At 49.3% G+C, this 27,638-nt stretch overlaps 2 protein-coding genes across 4 annotated transcripts; both read right to left on the reverse strand.

Annotated features, from left to right (window-relative positions):
• Positions 1-813: 813 nt before the first annotated feature.
• TMEM268 (transmembrane protein 268) lies at positions 814-23,577 on the reverse strand. Of its 3 annotated transcripts, XM_058818157.1 has the most exons (10): positions 23,412-23,577; positions 17,762-18,264; positions 14,669-14,959; positions 12,556-12,665; positions 9,911-10,018; positions 7,983-8,132; positions 6,925-7,035; positions 4,664-4,741; positions 3,439-3,624; positions 814-1,616 (listed from the first exon to the last, which is right to left on the reverse strand). In XM_058818157.1, the coding sequence occupies exons 3-10, from the start codon at positions 14,766-14,768 to the stop codon at positions 1,461-1,463; spliced, it is 999 nt and encodes a 332-aa protein (XP_058674140.1). In that variant the 5' UTR covers positions 14,769-14,959; positions 17,762-18,264; positions 23,412-23,577; the 3' UTR covers positions 814-1,460. The 3 variants fall into 3 exon arrangements, with proteins under 3 accessions (XP_058674140.1, XP_058674143.1, XP_058674142.1); XM_058818160.1 differs by lacking the exon at positions 9,911-10,018; XM_058818159.1 differs by lacking the exons at positions 17,762-18,264; positions 23,412-23,577 and adding an exon at positions 17,313-17,626.
• On the reverse strand, positions 23,566-27,202 carry ATP6V1G1 (ATPase H+ transporting V1 subunit G1). The gene is made up of 3 exons (XM_058818161.1): positions 27,070-27,202; positions 25,095-25,195; positions 23,566-24,297 (listed from the first exon to the last, which is right to left on the reverse strand). The coding sequence occupies exons 1-3, from the start codon at positions 27,149-27,151 to the stop codon at positions 24,124-24,126; spliced, it is 357 nt and encodes a 118-aa protein (XP_058674144.1). The 5' UTR covers positions 27,152-27,202; the 3' UTR covers positions 23,566-24,123.
• Positions 27,203-27,638: the final 436 nt, after the last annotated feature.

Here is a 27,638-nt window from a genome sequence, read left to right on the forward strand (position 1 = left end):
GGCAAGTGCCAAGTCCTGGTGCTCCAGGGCTCAGCCTCCTGCTGCCACCCCAGCAAACCTCTGGCCTTTGCTTGCATGAGGTTCTGTGAAGGGGAAATGGCTGGTGGCAGGAGGGTTTGGACACAAAAGAGTCCCAGGCTGTCCCTGGATTGTTTCTGACCCCTGAGGCACCTCCTCATCACCCAGCTGGTGGGCAGGAGCTCTCCAAGGTGAGCAGCTTTCCTGCATCTTTTATTAGAGTCCTATTTCCACTCGTTCATCCAGGACAAGGGATTACAGCTTCCTTCTCTGCCCCATGACTCCTCCACACTGGAGTGTGGGGACAGTTCTGCTTTGGTGTTTTCGTGTCCCTCTGGTCACTTGGCCCAGCTGTGGTGGGTGTGGAGCACTGTGGAAATAAGTCTGGTCAGTGAGAGGGAAAGCCAGGGACGCTTTCCCATGGTCTGAGAAGTTTTAGTGAGGCAGAGAGAAAAAGAAAGGTAAACAAATTATAAACTATCTGCAGGTGTTGTTTTCAACAAGTTGTTTTCCTCCTAAGATGTTTTACCAAAGGGTGTCTTCTTAATTAGCCAATCAAGTGAAATGTGTTGATTAAATGACCAGTCAGGTCCCCCTGTATCCAACCAGGCTATAAAAGAAGGGGTTCCAATAAAGTCAGGGCTTCTGGCCTCTCATCCTTCTGACCCGGAGTCTGTGGACAGGTCACGACACGAAATTAACGCCATGCACGCTGAAACTTCTAAGGTAAAAAGAAGAAAGTTTATTTCTTGACTTTGATATATATAGACTTTCAAAAGTGACCCTGAATTGGAGGATGAAACTGTTACTTCTGTAATGGCCCTGGTTAAACTAACAGTCTATCAAATTTCTCCTTTTCTAGAAAAGAATACAAAAACAATAATGATTTACATAAAAATGCATGAGAAACTCCATTACAAAAATATAAATTTGAGAAGGCTTAGAAGAACTTAAAAGAACAGGGTGACATTCCTTGTTGAGTTTGTGAGGGTCTTCAGGATGAGGTGAGAGATGAGGATCTCACTCCATGTTCTCAGAAGGCTGATTTATTAGTTTATTATATATATTATATTAAAAGAAAATTATATACTAAAACTATACCAAAGATAAAGAAGACATCAGAAGGCTATAAAAGAATGGATAATAAAAATCTGTGACTGACCAGAGTCTTGTCACAACTGGACTGGGATTGGCCATTAATTAAAAACAATTCTCACAATCCTTCAGTCAAAGATGCACCTGTTGGGAAGCAACCTCCAGAGCCCAATCCAAGCAATCAGAAAATTATTGTTTACATTTCTTTTCTGAGGCTTCTCAAGAGGAAAATCCTGGCAAAAGGATTTGTCAGAAAATATCATGGTGACAGTGCATGAGAAACTCCATTACAAGAATGTAAGCATCAGAAGGCTTAGAAGAGCAGGGTGACGTGCGTCATTCCTGGCTCAGGAGCAGAGCAGCGTGCTCTGGATGAACTGGCAGAGGCAGGGGATGCTGCTGTGGCCCAGGTGTCCCCCTGGGCTGGCCCGAGGCAGCCGGCCCGTCACCAGGAGCCGCACGTAGCACGCGCTGAACAGCACCAGGAGCTGCTGGGCCATGGCCTGCAGGGAGCAAGAGATCTGTTAGAGCAGCTGTGTCACTCTGCCCTGTGGTTTATTTGGTGTGGGGTCACTGAGATGAGCGATGGAAATGACCCTGGCTCATCCCAGGCTGCAGGGGCTGAGGGAGGAGGACTGGCTGCTCTCTGCTTCCCCTTTAGCTTGGGGTTTTGTCTTAGCCCAGACCAGCCTGACTTCAAACCAGCCACTGGTTTAAAATGTGGAATTCAGGTTTTTCAGGGTTTCCTCCTCCTCATGGCTTCAAACAAGCCCCTTGTTTTAAACCAGGCTTCAAACCGGAATTCAGGTTCACAAATGTGGAATTCGGGATTTTCAGGGTTTCCCCCTCCTCGTAACTCCAAAAGCAGACACTGGTTTTAAACCTGGCTTCAAACCAGCCACTGGTTTTAAACCAGCCATTCGTTTAAAATGTGCAATTCAGGTTCACAAATGTGGAATTCAGGTTTTTCAGGGTTTCCTCCTCCTCCTGACTTCAAACCAGCCACTGGTTTAAAACATGGAATTCAAGTTTACAAATGTGGAATTCAGGTTTTTCAGGATTTCCTCCTCCTGCCTTCAAACCAGCCTCTCGTATTAAACCTGCCTTCAAACCAGCCACTGATTTAAAATGTGGAATTCAGGTTCGCAAATGGGGAATTCAGGTTTACAAGTGGGGAATTAATATTTTTCAGGGTTTCCTCCTCCTCCTGACTTCAAACCAGCCACTGGTTTTAAACCAACCATTGGTTGGTTTACACATGTGGAATTCAGATTTTTTTCAGGGTTTCCTCCTCCTCCTGGCTTCAGACCAGCCACTGGTTTTAAACCTGGATTAAAACCGAACCTGGGCTGTGTTATTTGGGTCCTGGCTGTCCCGAGGGCATCACCTGCCCCAGCTCTGCTCCCTGGGAGCCCAGCCCAGCATCCACAGGGATGGGAGGGGAGGCATGGAGAGATTCCTTCCTTAACCAGCCCCTCCCAGCTGTGCTTTGTGCACTTCAGCCCCCAGCCCTGCCTCCAGGCCCTGGCAGCCCACATCACTCACCTGCAGGGGACACAGGTAAGGGACACTGGGGACAGCCTGGGGACACGGGCAGGGACACTGGGGACAGCCTGGGGACACGGGCAGCTCCTGCCCCAAGCCCGCATTGGGGGCGGTGGAGCTGAGCAAGGACAGAGAAGTGGCCCAGGTCCCCTTGTGGCCAGCGGTGCTGGCACACTGTCCCCACAGGGGGTGACACCGAGTCACTGCTGGCCTGCAGGTGGCCCTGGGGACCTGCCCACCCTGTCCCTGCCTCCTCGGGCTTGTTTTGGCCTCTAGACAGCCAGAGAGCTGCAGGGATGTCGCCTGCCCTGATTTCACTTAGTGACAGGAAAATAAATCAAAATCATCCCATCCGTGCTGAGCAGGAATCAGGGCACATTTGTGGCTCAGCGTGGCACAAGTCTTTGAAGGCACTTTCCATGGAGGGGAAACAAAGGCTGGGCTCATCCATGGCTCAGTTCAGCCTTGGCAGGGCCATCAGGTCCCTGGGGGGAGGTTTTCTCCCAAACAGGACCCTTGGGACCAGCAAGGAAAAGCCCAATCCATGAGTCCCTCAAGGATTATCCCCAGCTGCTCAGACAGCTTTGAACTCAGGTTTACAAATGTGGAATTCAGGCTTTCTTCTCCTCCTGGCAGCACCAGGGCTGGAGAAGGTCTGTGTGGGCTTCCAGGTGCTTCTGCTGGAGGAAAAGGTGGTGTCCCCCTGGCTGGGATGAGTTTTGGAGCTGAGATGCCTCAGGGGTGATTTGGTGCCTCTATAAAGGGGATATTTCTCCTCACCTGGGGTGGGCCCTCGGGGATGAGGTGCAGGAGCTCACTGCAGGTCACAGGATCTTTATTCAGGGTCACCTCTCTGGATAAAAGAGGGGATTCTTCACATGGAGCCTCCTCCTCCACCCCCAGCTCGGGCTGAGCTGCCACGTCCATGACCACCCAGAGCTTGTTCAGCCTGTGCCTCAAGCCTGCCTGCAAGAGAAGGAGATTTTGGGGCTCTCCAAAGGCAGGTAGCAGTGTTGTCCTGTGGAGAGCCTTTATAAGGTACCATGGATTTAAGTCCTAGGATTTCCCATCCCAGGCAGCAGTGGTGTCCTGAGGACAGAGTTTAAAAGGTACAATTTTCTCTTGTTTTGCACATTTTTCACTCCTGGAGTTTCCCATGCCCAGCACTTGGAGCTGGGTGTCCCTGCCATGGCCTGGCTGCCCTCAGTGACAGTGGCTGCTCCCAGCAACATGGACACAGCCTGGCATGGAGAATCCTGTCTTTAAAAACAGAGTTCTCTCATCCCCTGTGTGAATCCAGGAATTGCTGTCCCTCCCTGGGCTGAAGCTTCCAGGGAGATGAGCAGCCTGGAGATTTCAGGGCTCTCACCCCACAAAAGCAGTTCATTGGATATTTACTCACCCACAGAGAGCAAAACATTTTCTGAAGGCCAAGAGGACAAATTTTTTATATAATTAACTCAATGCAGCAATTCCTGTTCCTCCAGGCTATCCCACTTTTTCCAGGAGGACAGCTCAAGGTGGCAGCTGTTCCAAGGTGTTGCCACATGCTTCCAAAATTTGCCTTTCATTCCTAATGACTTTCTGTCATTAAAGCTGCACTGTTAATTATCCAGACACGTACATTCCATGGGGTCTGGACAAATTCCTGCTGAACTGGGCAGGGACAGGTGCACTTCATTCACCTCCCAGTCTGTCCAGTTCCCAGGGTACTCAAACACTCATTTGTCCTTGCCCATCTCCATCCCAGGCCCAAACAAGCTCGAGGAGGCAGGGACAGGGTGGGCAGGTCCCCAGGGCCACCTGCAGGCCAGCAGTGACTCGGTGTCACCCCCTGTGGGGACAGTGTGCCAGCACCGCTGGCCACAAGGGGACCTGGGCCACTTCTCTGTCCTTGCTCAGCTCCACCGCCCCCAATGCGGGCTTGGGGCAGGAGCTGCCCGTGTCCCCAGGCTGTCCCCAGTGTCCCTGCCCGTGTCCCCAGGCTGTCCCCAGTGTCCCTTACCTGTGTCCCCTGCAGGTGAGTGATGTGGGCTGCCAGGGCCTGGAGGCAGGGCTGGGGGCTGAAGTGCACAAAGCACAGCTGGGAGGGGCTGGTTAAGGAAGGAATCTCTCCATGCCTCCCCTCCCATCCCTGTGGATGCTGGGCTGGGCTCCCAGGGAGCAGAGCTGGGGCAGGTGATGCCCTCGGGACAGCCAGGACCCAAATAACACAGCCCAGTGGCTGGTTTGAAGCCATGATGTTAGGAAGGATGAAAGTTTGACAAGAAAGTCTCACAGATGTGTGTGCTTAGCAGAAAGATTTTAAAATGTTGAGTCTGATGAAGGAATAGAGATGGAAGCAAGTTTTGATATAGAAGAAAATAATTGCTGAGCCAGTCTCACTGGATAACCAAGGAGGCAAAGGGTGTGTTAGTTAAAAGGGGTTTTTATGGCTTAGAGCAAAGGATAAACCCACCCCAAACAAGAAGATGTTTGTACCAAGCAGAAAGAGAGCACAGGCAAACAAGTCAGCAAAGTTGCAAGTAGAAAAAAGATCTCAGAATTTTCCACTGCAAGAAAACTGAAAAACAACTTCTAGCTTAAACTGTAATGTACTGACTTTTAGTGATTGGAGAGCAGTAACATGAACATAGTAATTACAGTAGTTATGATGGGCTATAGATAATAGTTAAGGTATAGATTGGTTCTGCTGTATGAAGATGCTCAGCAAAGAAAAGTCTATAATGCATTGTAACCAAACCCAAAGGGTCTCCAGGCCTGCCTGCAGCTGGAGCTGACAGCTGTGGGCACAGCTCTGTCACCCACCACCCTGGGCTGCTGTAACCTCTTGGATGGAATAAACTGCATTTTGGAGAGCCCCTGGAGTCCCACATCCCTCATTTCGGCTCTTACAACATGAGGAGGAGGAAACCCTGAAAAACCCAAATTCCCCATTTGTAAACCTGAATTCCACACTTTAAACCAGTGGCTGGTTTGAAGCCAGGCTGGTCTGGGCTAAGACAAAACCCCAAGCTAAAGGGGAAGCAGAGAGCAGCCAGTCCTCCTCCCTCAGCCCCTGCAGCCTGGGATGAGCCAGGGTCATTTCCATCGCTCATCTCAGTGACCCCACACCCTCAGCTGCCCTAAACCCCTTCCTGCTGTCTCTCCTTTGTTTCTAGGGATTCACTCCACTGATTTTTCACAAAATTGCCCATTCTTAGTGCTGGTCATGGGACACTTTTGAGTAGAATTTTCCAAGAGCAGCGTGTTGGGGATGTGAGTCCTGCCAGCTGAGGCAGCCAGAGCTATGTCCTTGTGCATCTGCTGCACCTGCCAGCAGCACAGGGATGCAGGAAAAATGCAAAATCCAGAGGGTTAAAATGGATCTGACATTGGAGCAGACAGAGCCATTGTAAATCTCTGGGTTATTTGCTGCTCTCAGGCAGTTTTGGGACAGGTAGGTCGGGGTGAAGGCTCCCTGGATTAGTCTTCTAATGGACCATGCTGTCCTGAATAAATGTTGTATTCAGGTTTGCAAACGTGGAATTCAGGTTTGCAAATGTGGAATTCAGGTTTTTCAGAGTTTTCTCCTCCTCCTGAATGACTTTTCCCTCCTGCAGTGTTCCCTGTCCCCTTCTCTGCTTCACTCTGGCTTCTCTCTCCATTTGTATTTTAAGCCTCTCTCTGTGTCTCTTTCACCTTCCTTCAACACCTTGGAGCCTTAAAACTCTCTTCATTCCCCTAAATCCCTGTCTAGTGCAGAAAAATCCTCTCTGAAAAGGAGCAAATGAGCCCAAGGTTTTGTTTTTCTCCATGTTAGAATTTTTGGGGGACTGTTTGGTTTTCTCCCTCTTGTTTGTTTTTTTTTTTTTTTTTTTTTTTAGCAGTTTTTCAGTTTTTGTTTGGTTTTTTTGGTTTGGTTTTTGGGTTTTTTGGGGTTTTTTGCCATAGGAACTTTGCTATCCCTCTGCCTATAGGCAGAATCATCAGTGGCACATAATTATAACACATTTTTAGGAACAATTGTCTGCACTAATGAATCCCACTTTAATCCTTTAGACTCATTATTTCCAATCACTTTTGGGCATATCTCAATCCCCACTCACAGAAGAAATAAAAACATCCCAATTCCTCATACTCTCCCCATAGGAAACAAAGCAGATCCTAGGAATGCCATCCTCTGGATCACAGCATCAATAATAATTGTTTCCAGCAGGAGGAATTTATCCAGGAGGGATCTGACCAATTTCCACTAATTCCCTGAGCAATTTCCACCAAGGATACTTGCAGGATGTTGTGTGGTCCATCCAGGACATCTGTAATCCCCAGGATTATGCTGTGTTTGATAAAGATTTCATTGACAGCTGCCAGCCTCACATCTGTGTTCACATTTAGCTGTTAAAGAATGCAAGGAAAAATAACACAATCCACAGCAAAACTGCAGCTGGATAATCCCAAATACTGCAGCTCTGAAAGGAGAACAGTGGGGTTGATTTCCATGTCATGTTCTCCCTTCCACCCCCCAGCAATCTCCTTTCCCGAACCTCTGAACCCCCACATTTGCCTGGTCTCCTCTTGGAAGAATAATTTGCTCCATATCCCCCTCTGGATTTTGAATCAAGATTTTTCAATCTCATTCTTCAGCCAAAGAAATGGTGCCAGTGATGCCAGAGGCAGCAGGGAATGCAAGGAGGAATCACCAGGAGCAGGGCAGGAGCTGGGAGCACAATCCACGCTCTGCAAGGGTTGCTCTGCAGGGTAATCCTGTTGGGGCCTCTCAGTGCTCAAAGAAGATCCAGGAAAGCTGGAGAGGGACTGGGGACAAGGGATGGAGGGACAGGACACAGGGAATGGCTCCCACTGCCAGAGGGCAGGGCTGGATGGGATATTGGGAATTGGGAATTGTTCCCTGTGAGGGTGGGCAGGCCCTGGCACAGGGTGCCCAGAGCAGCTGTGGCTGCCCCTGGATCCCTGGCAGTGCCCAAGGCCAGGCTGGGCAGGGCTGGGAGCAGCCTGGGACAGTGGGAGGTGTCCCTGCCATGGCAGGGGTAGCACTGGGTGGGATTTAGGGTCCCTTCCAACCCAAACCAGGCTGAGATTCTCTAACCCTCTGCTCTCCACCAGCAGGAGGTCTGAGCCAGCCTGAGCAGCTCCAACCCTTCCCTCTCAAGCATTCCATCCCCTCCTTTGGCTGCAGAACATCCCTTGCCTTCCCTGAGTGCTGTAAAATTGTTCCCTCCTCCCTGGATCATTGTATTCTCTGCCTGCAGCCAGGAAATGCCCCAGCAGGAGGAATCCTACTCCCCTCTCTCCACATTCCTACTCCAGGAGCCTCCTCTCACCTTCCTGTGGTGCCCATCAATGACCAGGATCACCAGGACAGTGAGAGCCAGGGCCACCAGTGTCACCAGCACGCCAGCCCCCCAGGAGTGGCCCAGGGAACACAGCTGGAGGGTGGAGTAAAGGTTTGTCCAGAGAGAGATGTAGAATACCTGGGGGAAAATAAAGAGGCTGGTGAGAGTCACGAACCCATGAAAGTGAGAAAAGTCACAGCAAGAAGGAAATAGCAATTCTTTCTCCCTTACAAATTAGGTCCCATGAGATTTTTCACGGGGTGAGAAAGGACAAAATTTCTTTCCAATAATAAATAGAGCAAAGAAAGGATTGGAAGGACTGAGTGAGCTCTAGTTTATTTTAAAAAATCACCACTCACCAAAGACAAAGAGTGAATTATTAATGATGATTCATCCCCAGGAAGGATTTCAGCTGAGTTCTTCCATTTAGATGAGGAATGCACTCACTGAGGCATATTGATAATAATTCTCAGAGTGCCTGGATTTAGAAAGTTCCTATTTCAAGGTGGTGCAGACACCACTCCATTACAGTAATGCTCAACCAGGGGGCACTGACATAGGGTTAAAGGGCTGGGTTAAAGTCAGGGAAAAATGGATTCCTTCACCTCAGAGAGGATGGATTTGGGCAGGAGATTGCCTAGGAGCAGGTGTGACATGTAGGGCATGGCATCATCTCATAATGACAAAATTCAGGTGCACCAAACCCCTCAAAACTGAACATTGAACATTCCCAGTATCAGTGAAAAGAGATTTGCATAATGGCTATCAAAACAAACAAACAAATAAACAAATAAACAAATAAACAAACAAACAAACAAACAATTAAATAAATAAATAAATAAATAAATAAATAAATAAATAAATAAATAAATAAATAAATAATATTTGGGTTTGATCACACCCTCAGCACACTGCAAAGCACCAGCCTCACAGCAGATGCTCGTGGTTGGGTCTCTGAAGAAGTTTCTTTCACCAGAAGACAAGACCAAAAGTTGACTGATTTGTTTGTCTAAATTAACATCAGGACCAGAATGCCTTCAGGTCTTTAAAATCAAGTTCTAAACCAAGCCTATTGTAGGTGCTGGTCACCCATGGACAGCCTGGGTGGAGACAAGACACCAGACTTTGGTGGGACTTCACTAACAGGGTGGAGAGAGGCGCTGCCCTCCATCTGCAGCAATTCTTTGAGCTGGAATGTCGGAATTCAGGACATCCCTCTGGCTGTCCTGAACTGCTCGAGCCCCTGGCACAGAGCCCAAGACACCTGTGACTTTGATTATGACCCATGGAAAAAATTACCAACCTTATATGAGGATCTGCAAGCCACAAAAGTCTAAGTAGAATGATAGTTAGCTTGTCACAGGGTGAAAAGTGGATTTACTGGGGTTTTTAGAATGGGGGTTCAGGAGGCAAGATGGAGAAATCTGGGCATGTCCAGGCTTTCTCCTTCTTCTTCTTGGCCTCCATCTTCTGCTGTGGTGGTGACACTTTTGGATTGGTTTAAGGTAGAAGCTCACTGTCTAACATAAGTGATGGGTATTGGAAAGTTATGGTAAATAATGTACACGTAGTTTTAGTATAAAAAGATAACACCACCCTGAGGGCAGTCAGTGTGCCTCTGTTTGACCTGCTGAATGGACCTCGACAGGCCAGAGAAAGAATTTTATAGATAAGAAACAATAAACAACCTTGAGAATGAGAATAGAGGAGTTCTGACTCCTTCTTCAACTGCTGGGCTGGGAAAAGAGATTTTCTAATGCATTTTGGGGTCATCCTGACCAGCAGAAGTCCCAAGACTGGAATTGCCAAGAGAACCCACCAGGAACGTGTCAGAACCAAGATTTGCTGCCCAGCCCTGCTCCCTCCCTGGGCACAAGAACCCGGGTGCCAGGCTGGGCAGCCCGCAGTGCCCTCACCATGGCCATGGCAATCTGGCAGCCCCTGGAGCTGTAGAACAGGTACCGCCTCACTTGGGGGCTCAGCACTCCCTCCTGGACCAGCCTTCTCCATGGATCCATTGGCACCTGCCAGGAACAGACACAGAACCACAGCCAGCCTCCAGGGTGGGCTCCAGCCCCAGCAGAGCCAGCTGGGCAAAGCTCCTGGGTGCTGGGGCTCAGTAAAGAAGGATGTTGTGTAAGAGCCTGAGATGAGAGATGGGGGACATCAGGCAGCTCTTCAAAATGTTGTTTATTGTCTACAAAATGCTGCTTATTGTATACAAAATTTTGTTTATTGTATATTACAGCTCTTCAAAAGGCTGTTTATTATATATTACAGCTCTTCAAGATGCTGTTTATTGCATACAAAATGCTGTTTGTCGTATACAAAATTCTGTTTATTGTATATTACAGCTCTTACAAATGCTGTTTACTGTATATTACAGCTCTTCAAAATGCTGTTTATTATATACAAAATGCTGTTTATTGTATATTACAGCTCTTCAAAATGCTGTTTATTGTATACAAAATGCTGTTTATTGTATTTTACAGCAGCCATGGGTTGTGGTAAAGTTGGCAGCTACAGCTTTATGCAAGACTGAAGCCCCTTTGGTTCTGAATTAAAATATTTTATATTATATTTTATATTTATATTATGTTTTAACATAAAGGAAATTATATATTAGGAAAAATATATATGTATTATATAAAGAAAATTATATATTTTTTTCTTTGCTGAGCATCTTATTACATGCTAATCAATCATCATCATATACAATACTTTTACTATTACCTATAGCCTATCATAACTATCATTACCATATTACAGTCAATATTATCCAGCCACATGAGTTAGCATGGTAGAGTTTAAGGCTAAAGTTGTTCTTCTCTTTTCTTGCAGTGAAAAATTTTTAGACCTTTTTTCTGTGGCAGCAGCTCTCTGGCCACAGAGAGCAGCACAGCTCTCCCAGGCCTTTCTGGGAAAGGCTGTGAGAAGATCAGAGAAAAGAATGAGAAACAATTCTTATCTCCACTTGCTGCACCTGTTGTTGTGCACATGTGGAATGTGTTATGGAGCTTTGTTTACCAAAGGGTGGTTTCTTAATTAGCCAGTGGTGATGGTGTTTGGATTGGAGGAGCAATTGGGTCCAGGTGTATCATAACTGTCTATAAAAGCAATGGGTTCCTTAATAATGAGATATATAATAAAGAGATTGATCAGCCTTCTGTGAATCATGGCACCAATGCTAATTATTATCCAGCTGGAGGCCACTGAAATGACATTTTTCTATTTGTCACATCTACATGTTTGTTTGCCTGTGGTATCTTTCTGCTTTTCCTGAGACCTATTTCTACTTGGTAAAAACATCTTTTTTGTTTGTGGTCAATATATATCCTTTGCTCTAGTCATAAAATCTCCTTCCAGCTCAAATTAACCTTTGCTTTTTTAGTTGTCCACTAAGACTGGCTCAGCAATTCTTAATTTAGACATCTGTTATTCTTCTATATTAAAACTTGCTTCCATCTCTATTCTGCTCTCAGGTTCTACATTCAGAGATCTTGCTGCCAAGCACACATAGCTGTGAGACTTTCTTGTCAAACTTTCATCTTTCCCAACAATGCAGGACACGTTGTATGGTGCAAAAAAAGAGGATCCATCCCAGTTTATTTCTCACATCCCCTTTTATAGGGTTTTTTAAGAACATCCCCTGTCTACTCCCAAGTGGTCAGTAACAAATTGTTATTCTGTATTGATTGGTCACTCAAACCTTCAGAGTGTACGTGCAGGAAAAGTTGTTTGTGAGAGATAGTTTTCATTTTTCTATCTAACAGTGTAAAAACAGTTTATACAAGTGGCTCATGTTTATCAGAGCCCTAGACCTCTTTCTCAGGGAAAGCAGGTTGTTTTCCACAGTCCTAGAGCTCTTTCTCAGGGCAAACAAGTTGTTTTTCTCTGCTGCAGGACTCTGTTCTCACCAAGAGCTGTCAGCTTTCTCATGGTTTGTTGGCTCGAGTCAGGATTTGGTTTGTAGGCCTTTGGCCTGCTGTTTCACTGTGAGAAATGAATTTATGGAACATTTTTAAAGTTTGATAGAAGCTTTATATAGCATGTATAAATTTTATGTGTAAATTTTCTGCAAATTCATTTCTCACATTTCACTACAACTCCTCGTGGGGCTCTGCAACCCCAAATGTGTGTCCCAGAGCTGCCTCCCACAGGGAGCATCTCCAATCCCACCCACAGAGCTGCCACAGACCCAAAATTGTGTTCCTGCCTCAGCTGCAGTGAGTAAAACCTGCCTGGGAAGGGCAGGGACAGTCACAAGGGAAGAAAATGCCTTTTTGTGATGAAGGACAAGACAAGGCAGATGTCCCAGGGATGTTCTGCCCTATCAGAGTGAATTTTAAGCAAAATTCACTCCAAACTATCTTCAAAGAGTTTCTTCACAGAGATTTAAGCCAAGTTCATCCCAGTTGACTTCCAGCCCACAGGGAATAGACTGAAGTTGGGCTGAAACAAGCAAATCTCAAACCAAAAAAAAACCCCAAAGCCATCTGGGCCGTGGGTGTAAATGCAAATTTTGCAAATCCAGCTGGAATTAACTCCCAGGGGAGCTCACCTGGATGCCAAGGGACTGCAGTTTGTCAGCACAAAGGTCCATGTCAAAGGAGGAGCTGGGGCAGGTGTTGTCCATGCTGAGCACCAGCAGCACCTGGCCTTGGGGGGGTTCTGCAAGAGCCCAAAAGAGCCATGAGCACATCACTGGGGAGCTTTATCCACAGCCAGGCAGCTCCTGGCAAAAGGGAGCCTGAGAACACAAACCACCCTAGTGTGACTTAAACTGATCCAGAATCTCCTCCTTGGCCATTGCTAAGGAGCTCTGCAAGCAGCCTGAAACCCTCTGGAAGGAAACAGACTGCAGAAAGGGAGGAAACCCCAAAAAACATCCCCAGGAGTGAGCAGCCAGAGATAACATGAGATAACAGATGCTCTGATCAGCAGCCCAACCATGTTCTGCCTCAGCAACCCCTGACTGGAAGTGTGGAGGTCAAAAGCAGGCCAAAGGCCTACAAACCAAACCCTGACTCAAACAACTTGTTTTCCACACTCTTAGAGATCTTTCTCAGGGAAAACGAGTTTTGGAATTGGATGGAGCAGGTTCTAACACATTGTTGGTGGGTTTTCTTGGAATTGCCAAGAGAACTCCCAGGGATGTGTTAGAACCAGGATTTGGGTTCTTGTGCCCCGCTCCCTCCCTGGGCACAAGAACCCAGTGCCAGGCTGGGCAACCTGTGGTGCCCTTACCATGGCCATGGCCATCTGGAAGCCCCTGGAGCTGTAGACAAACCAGCTTTGGATTTCTCAAAAAACAGTTTTGGCTTTCTGATGGTTTCTCTTGGCTCGAGTCAGGATTTGGTCTGGAGGCCTTTGGCCTGCTGCTTCACCACCACATGGAGGGACAATGGGCTCAGGCTGCTCGGTGGTGCTGAGGCTCACTGCCCTCTTGGAGACCCCCATCACCATAAAAACCAACTAGAGCAATGAATTCAAGCGCTTTCCAGCAATCCGTTTGCTTGGGAATGTGGCAGGGCAGTCCTGGAGCACCCCCAGGCCCCCCAGCAGCGTGGCTGCAAGTGTGGCTCTGCTCAAGGCTCTTCCAGTGTCAGCTCAGGGCAGGATCACAGATGCATCCTAGACTCAAGTCAGGAGCCTAAAGAGTGTGAGGACAGCCTGTCCTAGATTTGAGGAGCAGCACAGGAGAGCTGTGATCTCCAGGCAGCCCATCTGGCACCCACCTAGAGCTTACACAAGCTGTGCTGCAGAGAGAGGAAGAGTTTGGGCCTGAGGAAGTGGCTGAGATCCTGCTTCACTGAAAGGTTTCACCCTAATTTCCTTCCCCAGGGGGACACTGAGAGCAAACATGAGGCTCTGCTGGAGGGTGTGGGGGGTGTGAGTGAACAGCAATCCATGGCTCTGCCAGAGGGCTCCAAGGCCTGTCCAGCCTGGCTTTGGACACTTCCAGAGATCCAGGGCCAGCCCCAGCTGCTCTGGGCACCCTGTGCCAGGGCCTCATACCCTCACAGGGGAAATTCTTTCCCAATATCCAATCTAAACCCACTCTCTGTCAGTTTAAAGCCATTCCTCATTGTCCTGGCACTCCAGGCCCTTGGACAGTCTCTCTCCATCTTTCCTGAAGCCCCTTCAGGCCCTGCAAGTCCACCCTGAGGTCCCCCCAAAGCTTCTCCTCTCCAGGTGCACAATCCCAGCTGTCCCAGCCTCTCCTCCCAGCAGAGCTGCTCCATCCCCTGATCCCCCTGGAGCCTCCTCTGGATCTCTGCAGCAGCTCCAGCTCCTCCCTGTGCTGGGCCAGGGCTGGGGCAGCTCTGCAGGTGGGGTCTCACCTGGGCACAGGGGCACAATCCCCCTGCCCTGCTGCCCCCAGCACAGGTCAATTTTCCCAAAGATCTATCAGCTTCAAAGGTCAAAAGGAAAGGCCTTGTAGGGACTGCTTGTCTATAGGTTGATTTGTTCATTCCTGCATATCAGGCATTAAAAAAAAACCTCGAAGCATCTCCATCCCCTTCCCAAACTGCTGAAACATCCACAGTGTTTTGGTACCTTCACAAGTGAGATGCTGTTAAAGAGCATCTTTGGTAAAATCTGTCAGTGGTTATTTTAAGGACACTGAGCTCAGATCTGCCTCTCCCTTTAGCAATGAGCTACTCCCTTACCTGGCACCCACTGCGGGGCTCCTTCCTTGAGATCATTCTTGCTGTACAGGAGGGAGGACCCATTTTTCTCAGTTCCACCAGTCTGACTTTTCTGGGCCATGCTGAAGGTGTGTCTCCTGTGTTTTCTGGTCAGAAATTCAGCATTTCTCTCTCTAATTCAGCATTTTTCTCTCTCTCCCTGCTGGGAAACACCAAGCAGCCCCACAGCAGCTGAGTGGGGAGCAGATTGTGAAACCCTTACTCCCACTGCTGCCTTCCTGCTTCCCATGAGCCACGAGGCATTTTTTAGCCCTGAAAAGAGAAAAAGAACATCCCAAATCTTGCAGAGACAGCAAATAAAGGATAACAACAGAGACTCTGCTCCTGGGGGATGTCAGCACCTGGTGTTGGCCAGTGTGAGCTCAGTATACACTGACTCACTTTTTATGTTTGGTTTTTGATGAGAGGTGGAAAAGTTATCCTTAAACATTCCTTAAATTATCCTGACATCCATCAGCATTCACATTTTGCAAGCAATTAGCAAGGAACAGGCAGGGTTTCTCCTTGCCAAGCCTCTTTACCTTCAGAAGAACCTGGAGCTGGTGGAAATGCCCCTCCCTGGAAATGACACAGGGACAGATCCTCACCACAGGAGGGGAGAAGTGCAGATGAGGCAGAAAAATGCATCTGCTGAAGGCACAGTCAAGCAGGAGCTCCCACCCACAGCAGTGAAGCCTTTGAGGGTCTCTGCTTTCCCTTCCCTTCTCTGCTTTCCTCTCCCATCTCCTCTCTCCTCTCTTTTCCTTGTTCTTCACCTCTGTTTTCCCTTCCCCTCTCCTCTGATTTCCCTTCCCCTCTTCTCTGCTTTCCTTTCCTTTCTCCTCTCTTTTTCTCTCCTCTCTTTTCCTTTCTTCTATCTTTTTCTTTCTCTCTTCTCTTCTCTTCTCTCCTCTCCTCTCCTCTCCTCTCCTCTCCTCTCCTCTCCTCTCCTCTCCTCTCTTCTCTTCTCTTCTCTTCTCTTCTCTTCTCTTCTCTTCTCTTCTCTTCTCTTCTCTTCTCTTCTCTTCTCTTCTCTTCTCTTTATCTTCTCTTCTCTTCTCCTATCTTCTCCTTCCTCCTCTCTTTTCCTTTCCCTTCTCTTTTCCATTCTCCTCTCCTCTCTTTTCCTTCTTCTTCTCTACTTTCCTTTCCCCTCCCCTCTCCTCTGGAAGTTCTCCCAGCACACTCAGTGCCCAAGGTTTTCCAGGTGTTTTTCCCCTGCTGACACAGCTCTCTGACCTCCTGCCAGCACCTGTGGGTGGCTGTTCAACGCTTGGAAGACTCTGGAGTTTATTTTTCAATTACCTCCCACTCCAGCTCTCCAAAACCACCACTCACTATTTAACCTCTGCTCAAACCAGGAGCCTGTTGCTGTCTCCTGGTGGGAGGAATCTCTCACAGATCTCACCCACTCTCCTTTCCAAAGGGGATTGATTTGTTTCTGAATTTTTTTCTATTTTTTTCTGATGGTTGTGGCTGTATTTACCCCCTTGCACAAAGCCAGGACAGTTTCTGGTTGAAGAATGTCAGAAAGGAAACGGAGGCAAGAAAAACAACATGGAAAATACCATGGAAACACAGGAGGAAAACATGGAAACACAGAGGGGAAAAACCATGGAAACACAAGGGAAAAAAACCTTGGAAACACAGGGGAAAGACATGGAAACACAGGGGAAAAAACCATGGAAACACAGGGGAAAAAAACCTTGGAAACACAGGGGAAAAACATGGAAATACAAGGGGAAAACATGGAAATACAAGGGAAAAAAAAACCCAAAGGGCTGAAAATTCCTTTAAAAAGCTGAAACTTATAGGATCCTAAAGAGTCTGAACTTAAAGCATCCCTGAAAACTTAAAGGATCCAAGCAGGGAGTGTGTGCCCACAGGATGGGCACAGCACCTGCTCTTCACCTGCACAGGTGAGGAGAGGTTCCCTGGGTACAGCTCTGCCATGGGGATCATGGGCACCACGTGTCACAGGGCACATCCCAGCACCAAAATCAGACTGGGTTTTCTCACTCCTTTCCCTCTTTTGCCACCCAACAGAAGGGAGTGTAAAATCAAGACAGAAAAGCCCACAGAGGACAGACGCAAAGAGGAAACTAAAGAAAAAATAAATTAAAAACTGAAGTAAAACCTGATTAGAACCAACCACCCCATTGCTGCTGCTGGCACATCCATTTGGAGATGAATCCAGGCTCTCTGGCTCAGATGACGAGGACTTGGGGGCTTTGGAGGACAGGAGGTGACGGTGGAGGTGCAGCAGCCCAGCCATCCCCAGGAGGGAAATGCTGGGAGCTCCCCAGCCAAAGCAGCTTTGTTTTTACCTCTCAGTGCAGCACAGTTTGGCTGTGTTGCCTTTCCCTGCAGAACTGCCCATTTGGGGGATTGGATCCCCCCAAAGCTCTCTCTGATCCCTCCTGAGGCACCTCGAGGAGCAGCCTCTCCTCTCCTGCTCCCAGGCTCTGTGTTCTCTACATTTCTTCTTTTTCTTTATGCAATGCCAACACCCCTCTGGTCAATTCACTTCCTTCTTTTTTGGACACCTCCAAGCCCTCACCAAACAGCAGAGAAACACCCAGCAGGTCCTTCTGCCTCATTCCCAGAGCAGCCAGCAGAGCCTTACCTGGTGCTGGGAATGCAGCTCAGCCTCCTCCTCCTCCCTGTCCTTTAGGTGCCACTGTCCCACTGTGCACTGCACAGGTGCCACATTGTGCCACCCCCAAGCAGGAAGGTGCTGGGTGAGGTCCCTGTGTCCCCTGTGCCTCCTGGAGCAGGGATTTCCCAGCCCTGTGCCCCTGGCTCCCCCTTCTCACCCTGAGCTGCACGCAGGGACTTGCAAAATCTCCCTGGTGCATGTGACTGCCTGTGGCTGGCTCAGAAATGTGGGTTTAACCCTTTGTGCTTCCCCAGAAGTGTTCCCATGCTGGTTTTCAGAAATGTGGGTTTAACCCTTTGTGCTTCCCCAGAAGTGTTCCCATGCTGGTTTTCAGAAATGTGGGTTTAACCCTCTGTGCTTCCCCAGAATGTTCCCACACCAAAGGCACACCCCCAGGGGGAGATTCTCCTCCTCACCTGCAGCAGGGTGGGGGTCCAGAGCTGGAGCTGGAGCCTGAGGAATGTGAGGAGCTGAAGAGTGGCAGAGACAGGAGGCTCTCCCCTTCCTCCTCCTCCTCCTCCTCTAGGATCAGCCAGGCAGGATTCAGGAATTACAAATCCCGCAGTTGCACCACATCAGTTCCTGTGAGTGTTTCAAGAAGGGCTGGAGACATCAGAAGAGGCAAATACAGATCTCAAGGCTGACAAGAGGTCACTGTTCACCAAAGGGTCATGGAAAGCACTCAGGAACAGGGATGACAGCAGGGCAGGAGCTGTAGCCCTCCCCAAACCAGGCTGTGCTGATGTGGAGAAAGTTTCCCTTCCAGCGGCTCCAGAAGAAAAGCAGGAGGCTCAGGCACAGTCAGATGCACATGCTGGAGTTGTTAGCCTGACAATGCTGAGACACCGTGAAAACCAAATTCCTTGGCCTGAGAATTGTGGTGTCAGAGCTGCCCAAAAGCTGCAGGATCCATGGAGGGCTGGAACAAAGCAAATCCAGGGGAGGAAGGTTGAAAGAAAATGAAAAATCAGCTCTTGCAGTGTCTGTGTGCACTTCCTGGAGCAAAGGCTGCTCTTCTGGAGGGATGGGTTCTGCTCCAGAGCTGTGAGTTCAGCCCATCACGTGGCTCCACAGGCAACAATTCCAGAGCCACTCATGGGATCCTGTTCCACTGGAAACTAGCAACACCATCCAGGCACTGGGAAAAATCCCATAAATCTGTCACCAGCTCAAGGCCCAGCTCCAATCCCCACCCAAGACAGGGCCATGGGAAGCTTTGAGTTCTTTTGCAAATGCTCCTCATCAAAAGTTTTGGCTTGGTTTGCTCCTCACCCACACAGAGATGCTGACAGGGAACACCAGAAGCCACAAGCACTGCCAGCTCTCTGCAGGAAATGCTCCAAGCAAATTCCTGTGGGACAATCACTTGAAAGCAGTGAGGATAACAAACTGAAGCACAGCCTCTGTGCCCCTCTTGCTTGGCAAGACACAAAAGGTCTTGGCATCAGCACCTCCAGCAGCAAACTCCTGCTCACTTGAGTGTTGGGATCACCAGAGGCTGGAATGCCAGCATGGTTTGGGTTGGAAGGACCTTAAATCCCATCTGATTCCACCTTCCACCAGCCCAGGCTGCTCCCAGCCCTGTGCAGCCTGGCTTTACCCTCCCTTTACCACATCTGCTGCCTCTGGGGGGTCCCCCCAGCCCATTTTCCCAAATTCCTGCAGTGCTGTGCAGCTGCTCATGGATTGCTCCCAGCTGATGTATTTGATTTCACCTTCCTCAGTTCCTCCTCCCTGTAGGGAGGCTCAGGCTATTGGTTTCAGATCATTTCTCCCACTTATCAAGATCATTTGGAGTTGTGATTCAGTGCTCTGTACTGTTTGTATCTCTTCCCAGCTTGGTGCCCTGGACTTACATTGTACTCCCTGTTCCACCTGCTGCATTAATGAATATATTACAGGGAGGCTGATTGCAGGGAAATGAAAAAATCTGCTTTTTCAAGATAGAAATTTGAGGACTGTCCCAGGCTGACAGTGCCCATCTCCCCCATCCAGCCTCAGGAATAACCTCACCTTTATCACATCCTTCATGTCATTTCTGAGGTCACTCTTCAGCACCTATTTGGTGTCTCAATGCTTTAAATAACCAGACACACACATTTAGTCTGCTTTTGCCTATTCTGACCACATTCTCTCTGTATTTACTCCATGTTTTGATAAACTCAGCTCCTTTGCAGTATTTGGAATCCACATCCCTGTGATTCCAGCTTTTTTTTTGACCACAATCTGCATGTGGTTGCAGTTTTTCTCCACATCAGCCTTGTTTGGACTGTGCACACTGCAGCCAACATTGGCACATCTCATTTTCTTTTGATGAAACTGCATTTTCAGGGCAGAACTGTGCCATCTCTTTCCTATTTTTTTCCCTAGCGAGCCTTAATTAGGAGAACAAAGTTGTTGAAAGCCTTGTCTTGCCCTTCTCCTCCCTTCCTGCACACAAAGTCCTTTCACTCTGCGTTGCTGGATTTTTTTGTCAGCAAAGCTGACAGATTGACAGTCATTAAATATAAAAATTTATTTTACACTACCCATAAATTACAAGTTTCAAATGAAGAATGACACTTGCTTAAGGCACTGAGTCTGATTCTTATCTTTTTTTTTTCCTACTTCTGCCTTTTTCTTATGAAGACTTAAAGTATTATTCTTTTTGCTATTATAATGCAAAAACCTCTTTTCTTGAATCTCAGATTAAAAGAGGCAAAGCTTGCTATGTGCCTGGGATAATGATTCAGCTATTGATCCAGAAGATGTTTTATTAGATTATTTTGAGGCAGATGAATGTAATTTAATACCAATTTATTTTCTATTCCTATGCTAGTCCAAGATACAATCTTTTCTGCATGAAATTAGCACTTTCTCCTTTCAACCTCAAAGAAACATTACACTGTGCTCCTTCCTTGGATTAGTTTGGGAAAACTTTTTCAGCAGAACATTGATCTGGAGAGTTCTCAATATTATTTTCTTTAAGACTTTAAAGCCAAGACCTCAGCTGGGACCAGCAGGTTTTTGCCTTGTCTTTCCTATTATGCATTAATGCAAGAGCTAGTGAGGAGAGATAAAGGGGAAAGAGATTCCAGAGGAGGAAAAAAGAAGCAAAAAGGGAAAACAGAGCAGGTTTAATGCAGGCAGAGAGAAGGGAGAGGAGCTGCATTATGTTTACACAGTCATCTGTCACCTCCAGGGGACACTGCAGGGTGGTCCTGCCCCACAGCAGCAGGACAGCACCTGGGATACCCCATCCTGCTGCTCATACCTCCCATGGGCCAGGAACTGCTGCATTTTCTGCAGGGTCTCCAAATTCTGCCTGCTCTGAGGTCAGCTGGGCTCCAGGGTGGGAGAAAACAACAGGAGCTCAAAGCTGGGGATGGCAGGAAAGGGATGGAGGGACTGCCAGCAGCTCACTGGGCTGGATCTGCCATGAAAACAGCTCCAGATTGAATGAAGATCATCAGGAACTGTGCACTGACCTCACAAAAGCAGAAAAATGAGGAATTTAAGGTTGCCAAATGTGGGCTTGCCCCTGGAATACCCTGAATTCCCACCCAGCACAGCCAGCCTGGCAGCTCCAGGCAGAGAGGGGAAGGGCCCCTGGACCTCCAGCAGCAGGAAAATGTCCTCACCCTGCTTGTGAAAGTGCCCAAATGCAGCTGCCAGGGGAGCCCCTGCTAAAGCACTGCCAGCCAGAATTGCTGCCCCACTAATGAGAGCTCTCTGGGCCCCAGAGCTGGGGTTAGAGGTGATTTCCTTCCTTTATTTCATAAGATCACAAGATCAGAGAACACCCTGAGCTGGAGGGACACCAAGGATCATCAAATCTCACTCCTGTCCCTGCCCAGCCCCCCCAGCAGCCCCACCCTGGGCACCCCTGGCAGCGCTGCCCAAAGGCTCCTGGAGCTCTGGCAGCCTCGGGGCCGTGCCCATTCCCTGGGCAGCCTGGGCAGTGCCAGCACCCTCTGGGGGCAGAGCCTTGCCCTGAGCTCCAGCCTGAGCTGCCCTGGCCCAGCCCCAGCCGTGCCCTGGCTCCTGTCCCTGGCCCAGAGCAGAGATGGGAGCTGCCCCTCGGGAGGAGCTGCAGCCCCGGGGAGCTCTGCCCTCACTCTGCTCCAGCTGAGCAACCCCAGAGCCCTCAGCTGCTCCTCACGGCCCCTCCAGAGCCTTCCCCATCCCTGTGTCTCTCCTTTGGACACTCTCACACTGCAGTGCCCCCAGGAGCAGGAGCCAGGTGCTGTTTCCAGGGATGGGAGCCCAGATCAAGGCAATCTCACAGAGGTGTGTGGGCCCAAAGCAGCTTCTGCTCTTTCTGTGGTACACAAGCAGGCTGTGGCTCAGTCCTGAGGGATTGTCACAGACCCCCAGAGTGGTTTGGGTTGGAAGGAACCCCCAGAGATCACCCTGCCTTCTCTCTGCCTGCAGGGACACCTCCCACTATCCCAGGCTGCTCCAAGCCCATCCAACCCGGCCCTGCACACTTCCAGGGATGGAGCAGCCACACTCCTCTGGGTAGAGGAGCAGCAGGAAGTATTCAGATACAAATTTGTTCTAACAGCTGCTGTGGGCTTCACTCCTACTCCTCAAACTTCCTGCAAAATGCCCCAAAAATCAGATTTCAGGGGCAAGAAGCAGCATGTCCCACTCCATACCTGTGTCAGGATTGTTCCTGCAGAGCATTTCCCTGGCACAGCCTGGCTTAGGCACACAGAGCAAGATGAAAGAATCTCAACTGGAAATAAAATCACTGCACAAACCAAGGCAGCCTTCCTGGAGAGCAGTAATTGGAAATGCTTCCTTCAGTGCAAAGTTGGGAGTCACTCTCAACAGTTAAGTTTCAGGGAAGTATTATTGAAAATTATTATTCTTGTAAGACATTAACACTTCTGCATGTTCTAAAGGGAGCTTCTTCACAGCACATTTGCCAAGGAGATATAATCATGGTGAATTTTTTCCCCCCTTTTTCTCCTGCTTCTGTTCTAAAGAAGAATAAAAGTCCTCATTAACCAAGGAAAACTTATGAAGCAATATGAGAAAGTGGAGCACACACTTCATTTTTTCTGGACAGAGTCTCAGTCTGTTACTGATAAGAGAGGGAATGAAATTGCTAATTACAGCCTGGAGCAAGGAGGGCTTTAGGAGTGTCCTGCTGGAGCCTGAGCACCTGCTCTCAACAGGGAGAAATGTCTCATCTCCAAAGGACACAGTGAAATTACCATGGCTGCAACCTTTTATGAGGCCATAACACCTCTCCACATTACAGCACATGGATTAAAACTGCTTTGATCCTGTTCTGCTTGTACCCACCTGGCTTCTCTCCTAGCCTGGCACATTTCACCTTGCAAGAAGCGTTTGTTTGAATTTTACAACCCGTTTAATAGCTTCAATTCCTGAAGAGATCCTTCCAGGAGTACATTGCACTACCATAAAATATGACAAGGAGACCCCAGAGCTGCCTGCAGGTCTCACATCCACATCCATCCTGCTTTTTTCCCTCCCTAGCACAATTCCAGAGGTCCAAGAGGCTTTGCAATGCCTCACTGAGGAGCTGTGGAAATTAAGATGTTCTGTCTGAGGAACACAACAGCATCCAGGAGGCTCCTTGCAAAGATCCCAACCTGCACAACTCCTGGGCGAGATCAGGGACATGCTGAGGTCCCTTTTCCACAAAAAGCCTGGAATTTGAACTCAACAAAAAAGCAAAGCTGCATTTAATATTCTGCTGGTAAGAGGAAGAAACCAAATTAAACCTCTCAATTATTTGTGTGTATCTTTGATTAAAGAGCTGGAAAGTGATGCAGACAACTCCAGAACTCTTCTTTCCCTCTGTTCCCAGGCACAGGATGCTGCAGGATTCAGGATGACCTTGGTATAAACACGCAGTGACCAGCACTGGACCCAGGGAAGGGTAATTACTGTGCAGCACCTGGCTATCAAACTATTCCAATGAACTGGCACCATTTTATTTCCCCTAATGGTCACAAGAACATTTGTTCCTGAAGGTTTTCAGAATGATCTGGCAGGTAAAGCATCAGACTGGAGCCAAGAGGAGGAGCTCTGTAATGGGTTTTAACTTACCTGCTGTGACCTTCAGATATTGGCTGTCTCTCTTAAACTTTCTTTTATCAACACTTGATGGTCACTCTGCAGAGTCCAGACTTGCAAGGTGCCCAGCAAGACCTGCCAGCATTCCCAGAACAAGTGAGCAGGAAGAACCAGACTGAGCAGAGGCTTTGGAGTGAAGTGTTTTACTTTCAGGTGGCATAGTGCCAGACTTGTACCTCAAGCTAACAGCAGAATATACAGAGGATTCATTACAGAGAAACTCAAGCACCTGAAAATGTTCAGCCAGGATTTGTACAGCCAGAGAATTCTTCTTACAGGGTTTAACCCCTGTGCAGAGGTTTAACAACACACTGAGAAATGCAGTTTGGTCAACAGGAATACAGGTTTAACAATTACTGACACAGGCCAGCAGCTCTCTCCCTTTTCTATTTCACAGAGGGAAACTTCTCATTGAATATTATCACCAGGGAAAGGGATCACTCCTGTGCCAGCTGGAAAATATCTATTTAATAACTCAGCACACATCTGACACATGGCCACTTCATGTTTCAACAAGCTCTGAATCCATGTCAAAAGAGAAACTAAGAGAACTCCAAGGGCTCACTGAAATAATTTAACACACGGACAAGCAGGACAGGGAAGGTATGGCTAAGAGCTGTACATTGCACCTGAAGCTCAGCCTGGACTCCCAGCAGTGCCAGGACTCTGCTCCCTGCTGCCAGCACTAGCCATTGATGCGGTAATTCACGTGGATCTCGGGTTTGATGTCACACACCAGGGACAGCAGCTGGGACATCACCACCTCCCGGTTCTTCTGGAAGTTCTGCTGGATTACACTCATCTTTTCCTGAGTCTCCTTCTCCACTTCAGTGGTGCAGCTGCCATGGGAGCCAAGGGCCTACAAACAGCAAAGGAAAAAAGGAATCACCATGCCAAGCTCTGTATTTCGTTATTCTGAAGCATCTCACGCATTAATCTTTTTTGAGGGAACATTAATGTTAATGTTAATATAAAATAAAGTACTGCTGCATTTTTTGCTCAGATTTCACCTTAAACTTGTCCACATATTTCATCATTAGCCCCTCTGCCTTTTATCCTCTTTTATAGAATCATCAAATGGTTTGGGTTGGAGGGGACCTTAAAGATTATCTTGTTCCAACTCCCTGCCATTTATCCCATGAGTTTTTAAGGAATGCCCAAAATACGGGTCCTGCTGTACAGACAGCTGGAACCCCTGGGCACAACTGCACTAGAGAGTGCAAGAAAAGTAACACCCAGGAGTCACTTCAAGCACAATTCCCACCATCCCATTGCTCCTACCCTTGGAGAATCTTTATAAAAATCTCACCCTTCCCTTCTGGTGACCAGGGACACAGCAAGTGGTCTCTGCCATGTCAGCACCATAGGAAATGAGCCTGTGACAGGAGCAATGAGCTCAGTCTCTTTTGGACACTGCTGCACACAGCAGCTTTTGGGAGGCTGTCACTCAGGAGCTCATTAAGCTCTTTCCTTGCCAGTTGAGACCAACACACCCTGCCCTGAGCCACTTCCACGGGATTTTCTGGGACACGTGGCTGTGCCTCACAGGAAGGCACTTGGGGAAGTGCTCTGCTGTAACTCACTCCACCCTGAGGATGGAGCCAGGGCAAGGCAGCCCCAGGGGCTGGAAACAAGAGAGTGATGGAGAACACCAACCGCTGCCTCCTTGGCCTTGAACTCCTTCTCCCTCTGCAGGCGGTACTGCTCGATCTCGGCCTGGGCCTCCTCCTTGGCCTGCTTCAGCCGCCGGTTCTTCCCTGCTCCGCAGCACAAACCAAGGCAAAGAAACAGGAGAAAACATTGAGAGTGTGTTTTCCTCATGCACAGCCACCACCACAGTGTCTGCTCCCTCTGCAGGAGCAAACCAAGCTCCTCCCTGAGTGTGCTGATGTCAGGAGGAGCCCAGCAAACCATGGCCAAGGTCACTGAGCCAGGAGCTCCCACCACGGAGCAGTGAGAGCAGGGGGACATATCAGGCAACATCAGCTCTGGCTTAGTCACAGGATGAGTCCCAGACTGGTTTGGGCTGAAGGAACCTTAGAGATCATCCCATCCCACCCCTGCCATGGCAGGGACACCTCCCACTGTCCCAGGTGCTCCCAGCCCTGCCCAGCCTGGCCTTGGATCCAGGGGCAGCCACAGCTGCTCTGGGCATCCTGTGCCAGAGCCTGCCCACCCTGCCAGGGGAGAATTCCTAATTCCCAATATCCCACCTAACCCCACTCTCTCTGTCACTTTCCATATAAAAAGTCTCTCTCCCTCCTTTTCTTTTTAAGGCTCTGGAAGGGGCTCTGAGCTCTCCCTGGAGCTTCTCTTCTCCAGGTGAGCACCTCCAGCTCTCCCAGCCTGGCTCCAGCCCTTGTAGCAGCTCTGGTGCCTCCTCTGGATCTCTGCAGCAGCTCCAGCTCCTCCCTGTGCTGGCCAGGGCTGGGGCAGCTCTGCAGGTGGGGTCTCACCTGGGCACAGGGGCACAATCCCCCTGCCCTGCTGCCCACTCTGGGCTCAGCCCAGGATGTGTCTGGCCCTAAAGGCCATGAAGGCACTACAGGCTCATGTCCAGCCCCTCACCCACCAGAACCTCCAAGTTCCTCTCTGCAGGGCTTCTCCCAGTAAATTCTCCAAGTGTGTACCTGTGTTTAGGATTGCCCCAATCCACGTGAGTGTGCAGCTTTTGTGAGATCCCCAAAAAAAGCCCAATAGAAAGAGCATTAAACCTTAGTTTTGCCAGACCAGCTGTGAAACCAAGAGCAGTCCTGGCCATTGCCTCAACTTCCCCTCCTGGACTTCCCACCACATTCTTCCCTCCCAGATTATCACCACTGGAGTGAACTGCAAAAATCTTCCTCTTGCAACACTGTCAGGGGGTTGAACTGCAAGCCAGAGCAGACATATAAACAGGGATATACATATGTACTTGTTTAAAGCAGAAAAGATTTGCAAACTTGGGGGTCTTTGCAACCAGAATTTCTCTTGCACAACAGGAGAACCGAACTTGGATCTATTAGGAATGAACAGCTCTATTAATTACTGATATGGAAACAGACTAGCTCTATTAATTACTGATATTGAAACACACTGTTTTCACCACCTGAAGGCAAGAAGGACAGTGAGAGGCACAGCCAAGCCCCAACCCAAGGCCAGGTTATGGTGACCATGTCCTCCAGAGAGCCAGGAGCCCCCAAACTCCTGAACTGGGCTCTGCCAGGAGGGTCCCGGTGCGGCTCCGATCCTCACTGAGCCACTGAGCCTTCCTGGGGAACCTCCAGCGCTGCTTTCTTGGGGTCCCACAGACCCCCGAGCACACAGGGGCAGGGCTGGGGATCCCTGAGCACACCCTGGGGCAGGGCTGGGGATCCCTGAGCACACCCGGGGCAGGGCTGGGGGATCCCTGAGCACACCCGGGCTGGGGGATCCCTGAGCACACCCGGGGCAGGGCTGGGGGATCCCTGAGCACACCCGGGGCAGGGCTGGGGGATCCCTGAGCACACCCGGGCTGGGGGATCCCCGCCGCCCTCAGCGCCGGGCCGCAAGGCCTGAAGCGGCCGCGCCAGCCCAGACCGGGCCGGGCCGAGCTCTCTTGCCACCACATCCCCGCGGCAGGGCCTGGCGTGCCGGGCCGTGCCGTACTCACTCTTGCGGGCCTCGGCCACCTTCTCCGCAGCGCGTTTCTCGGCCTGCAGCAGCTGCTGAATCCCCTGCGACTGGCTCGCCATGGCGGCCGCTTCGTCCGGCCGGGCCGCGGCAGCGTCACTGCGTTACGCGGCCACGCCCACATCGCGCCGGCCACGCCCTAGGCCACGCCCCCTCATAGTGATAGTCCATAGAGCGCGGTGTAAGCCCCGCCTACAATTCCATCCCTGACGTTAGGCCACGCCCACTAACACTCGCATTACCTTAGCCACGCCCTTGTGCTGCTTGGCCCCGCCCCATAAGGCCAGGCCACGCCCCGTGGTTGTGAGGGGAGACCCCGGCCGAGGCCGGTTTGGGCCTCTCCGTGCCCCGCTCCTGAGCCTCTTCGGTGCCCAAAATCCACTTAAACCCCTGAAGGAAGGCGCTTCTCGGGTTTGGTTTGGTTTGGTTTCTTTCGTGCTTTCTAATCGCTGAAACTGCGGCAGCCCCTGGATGAGCAGTGACAAGGGCACCAGGGATGCTTTGGTCTCTCCTGGGCTGTGGCATCTCCTCCCTACTGCTGGTGTCACC

Source organism: Ammospiza caudacuta, chromosome 21 (assembly GCF_027887145.1).
Source record: "Ammospiza caudacuta isolate bAmmCau1 chromosome 21, bAmmCau1.pri, whole genome shotgun sequence".
NCBI classification, from domain to species: domain Eukaryota; kingdom Metazoa; phylum Chordata; class Aves; order Passeriformes; family Passerellidae; genus Ammospiza; species Ammospiza caudacuta.

Coding starts and splice junctions, on each gene's coding strand:
- TMEM268 (XM_058818157.1), bottom strand. CDS start 14,768: ATGGCCCAGAAAAGTCAGACTGGTGGAACTGAGAAAAATGGGTCCTCC. Junction 8,133..9,910: donor GCCAGATTGCCATGGCCATG/GTGAGGGCACTG, acceptor ATTTTCCCCCAG/GTATTCTACATCTCTCTCTG. Junction 3,625..4,663: donor CTCACCTGCAGGGGACACAG/GTAAGGGACACT, acceptor CTTCTCTTGCAG/GCAGGCTTGAGGCACAGGCT.
- ATP6V1G1 (XM_058818161.1), bottom strand. CDS start 27,151: ATGGCGAGCCAGTCGCAGGGGATTCAGCAGCTGCTGCAGGCCGAGAAA. Junction 25,196..27,069: donor GGTGGCCGAGGCCCGCAAGA/GTGAGTACGGCA, acceptor GCTGCGGAGCAG/GGAAGAACCGGCGGCTGAAG. Junction 24,298..25,094: donor TCAAGGCCAAGGAGGCAGCG/GTTGGTGTTCTC, acceptor TGCTGTTTGTAG/GCCCTTGGCTCCCATGGCAG.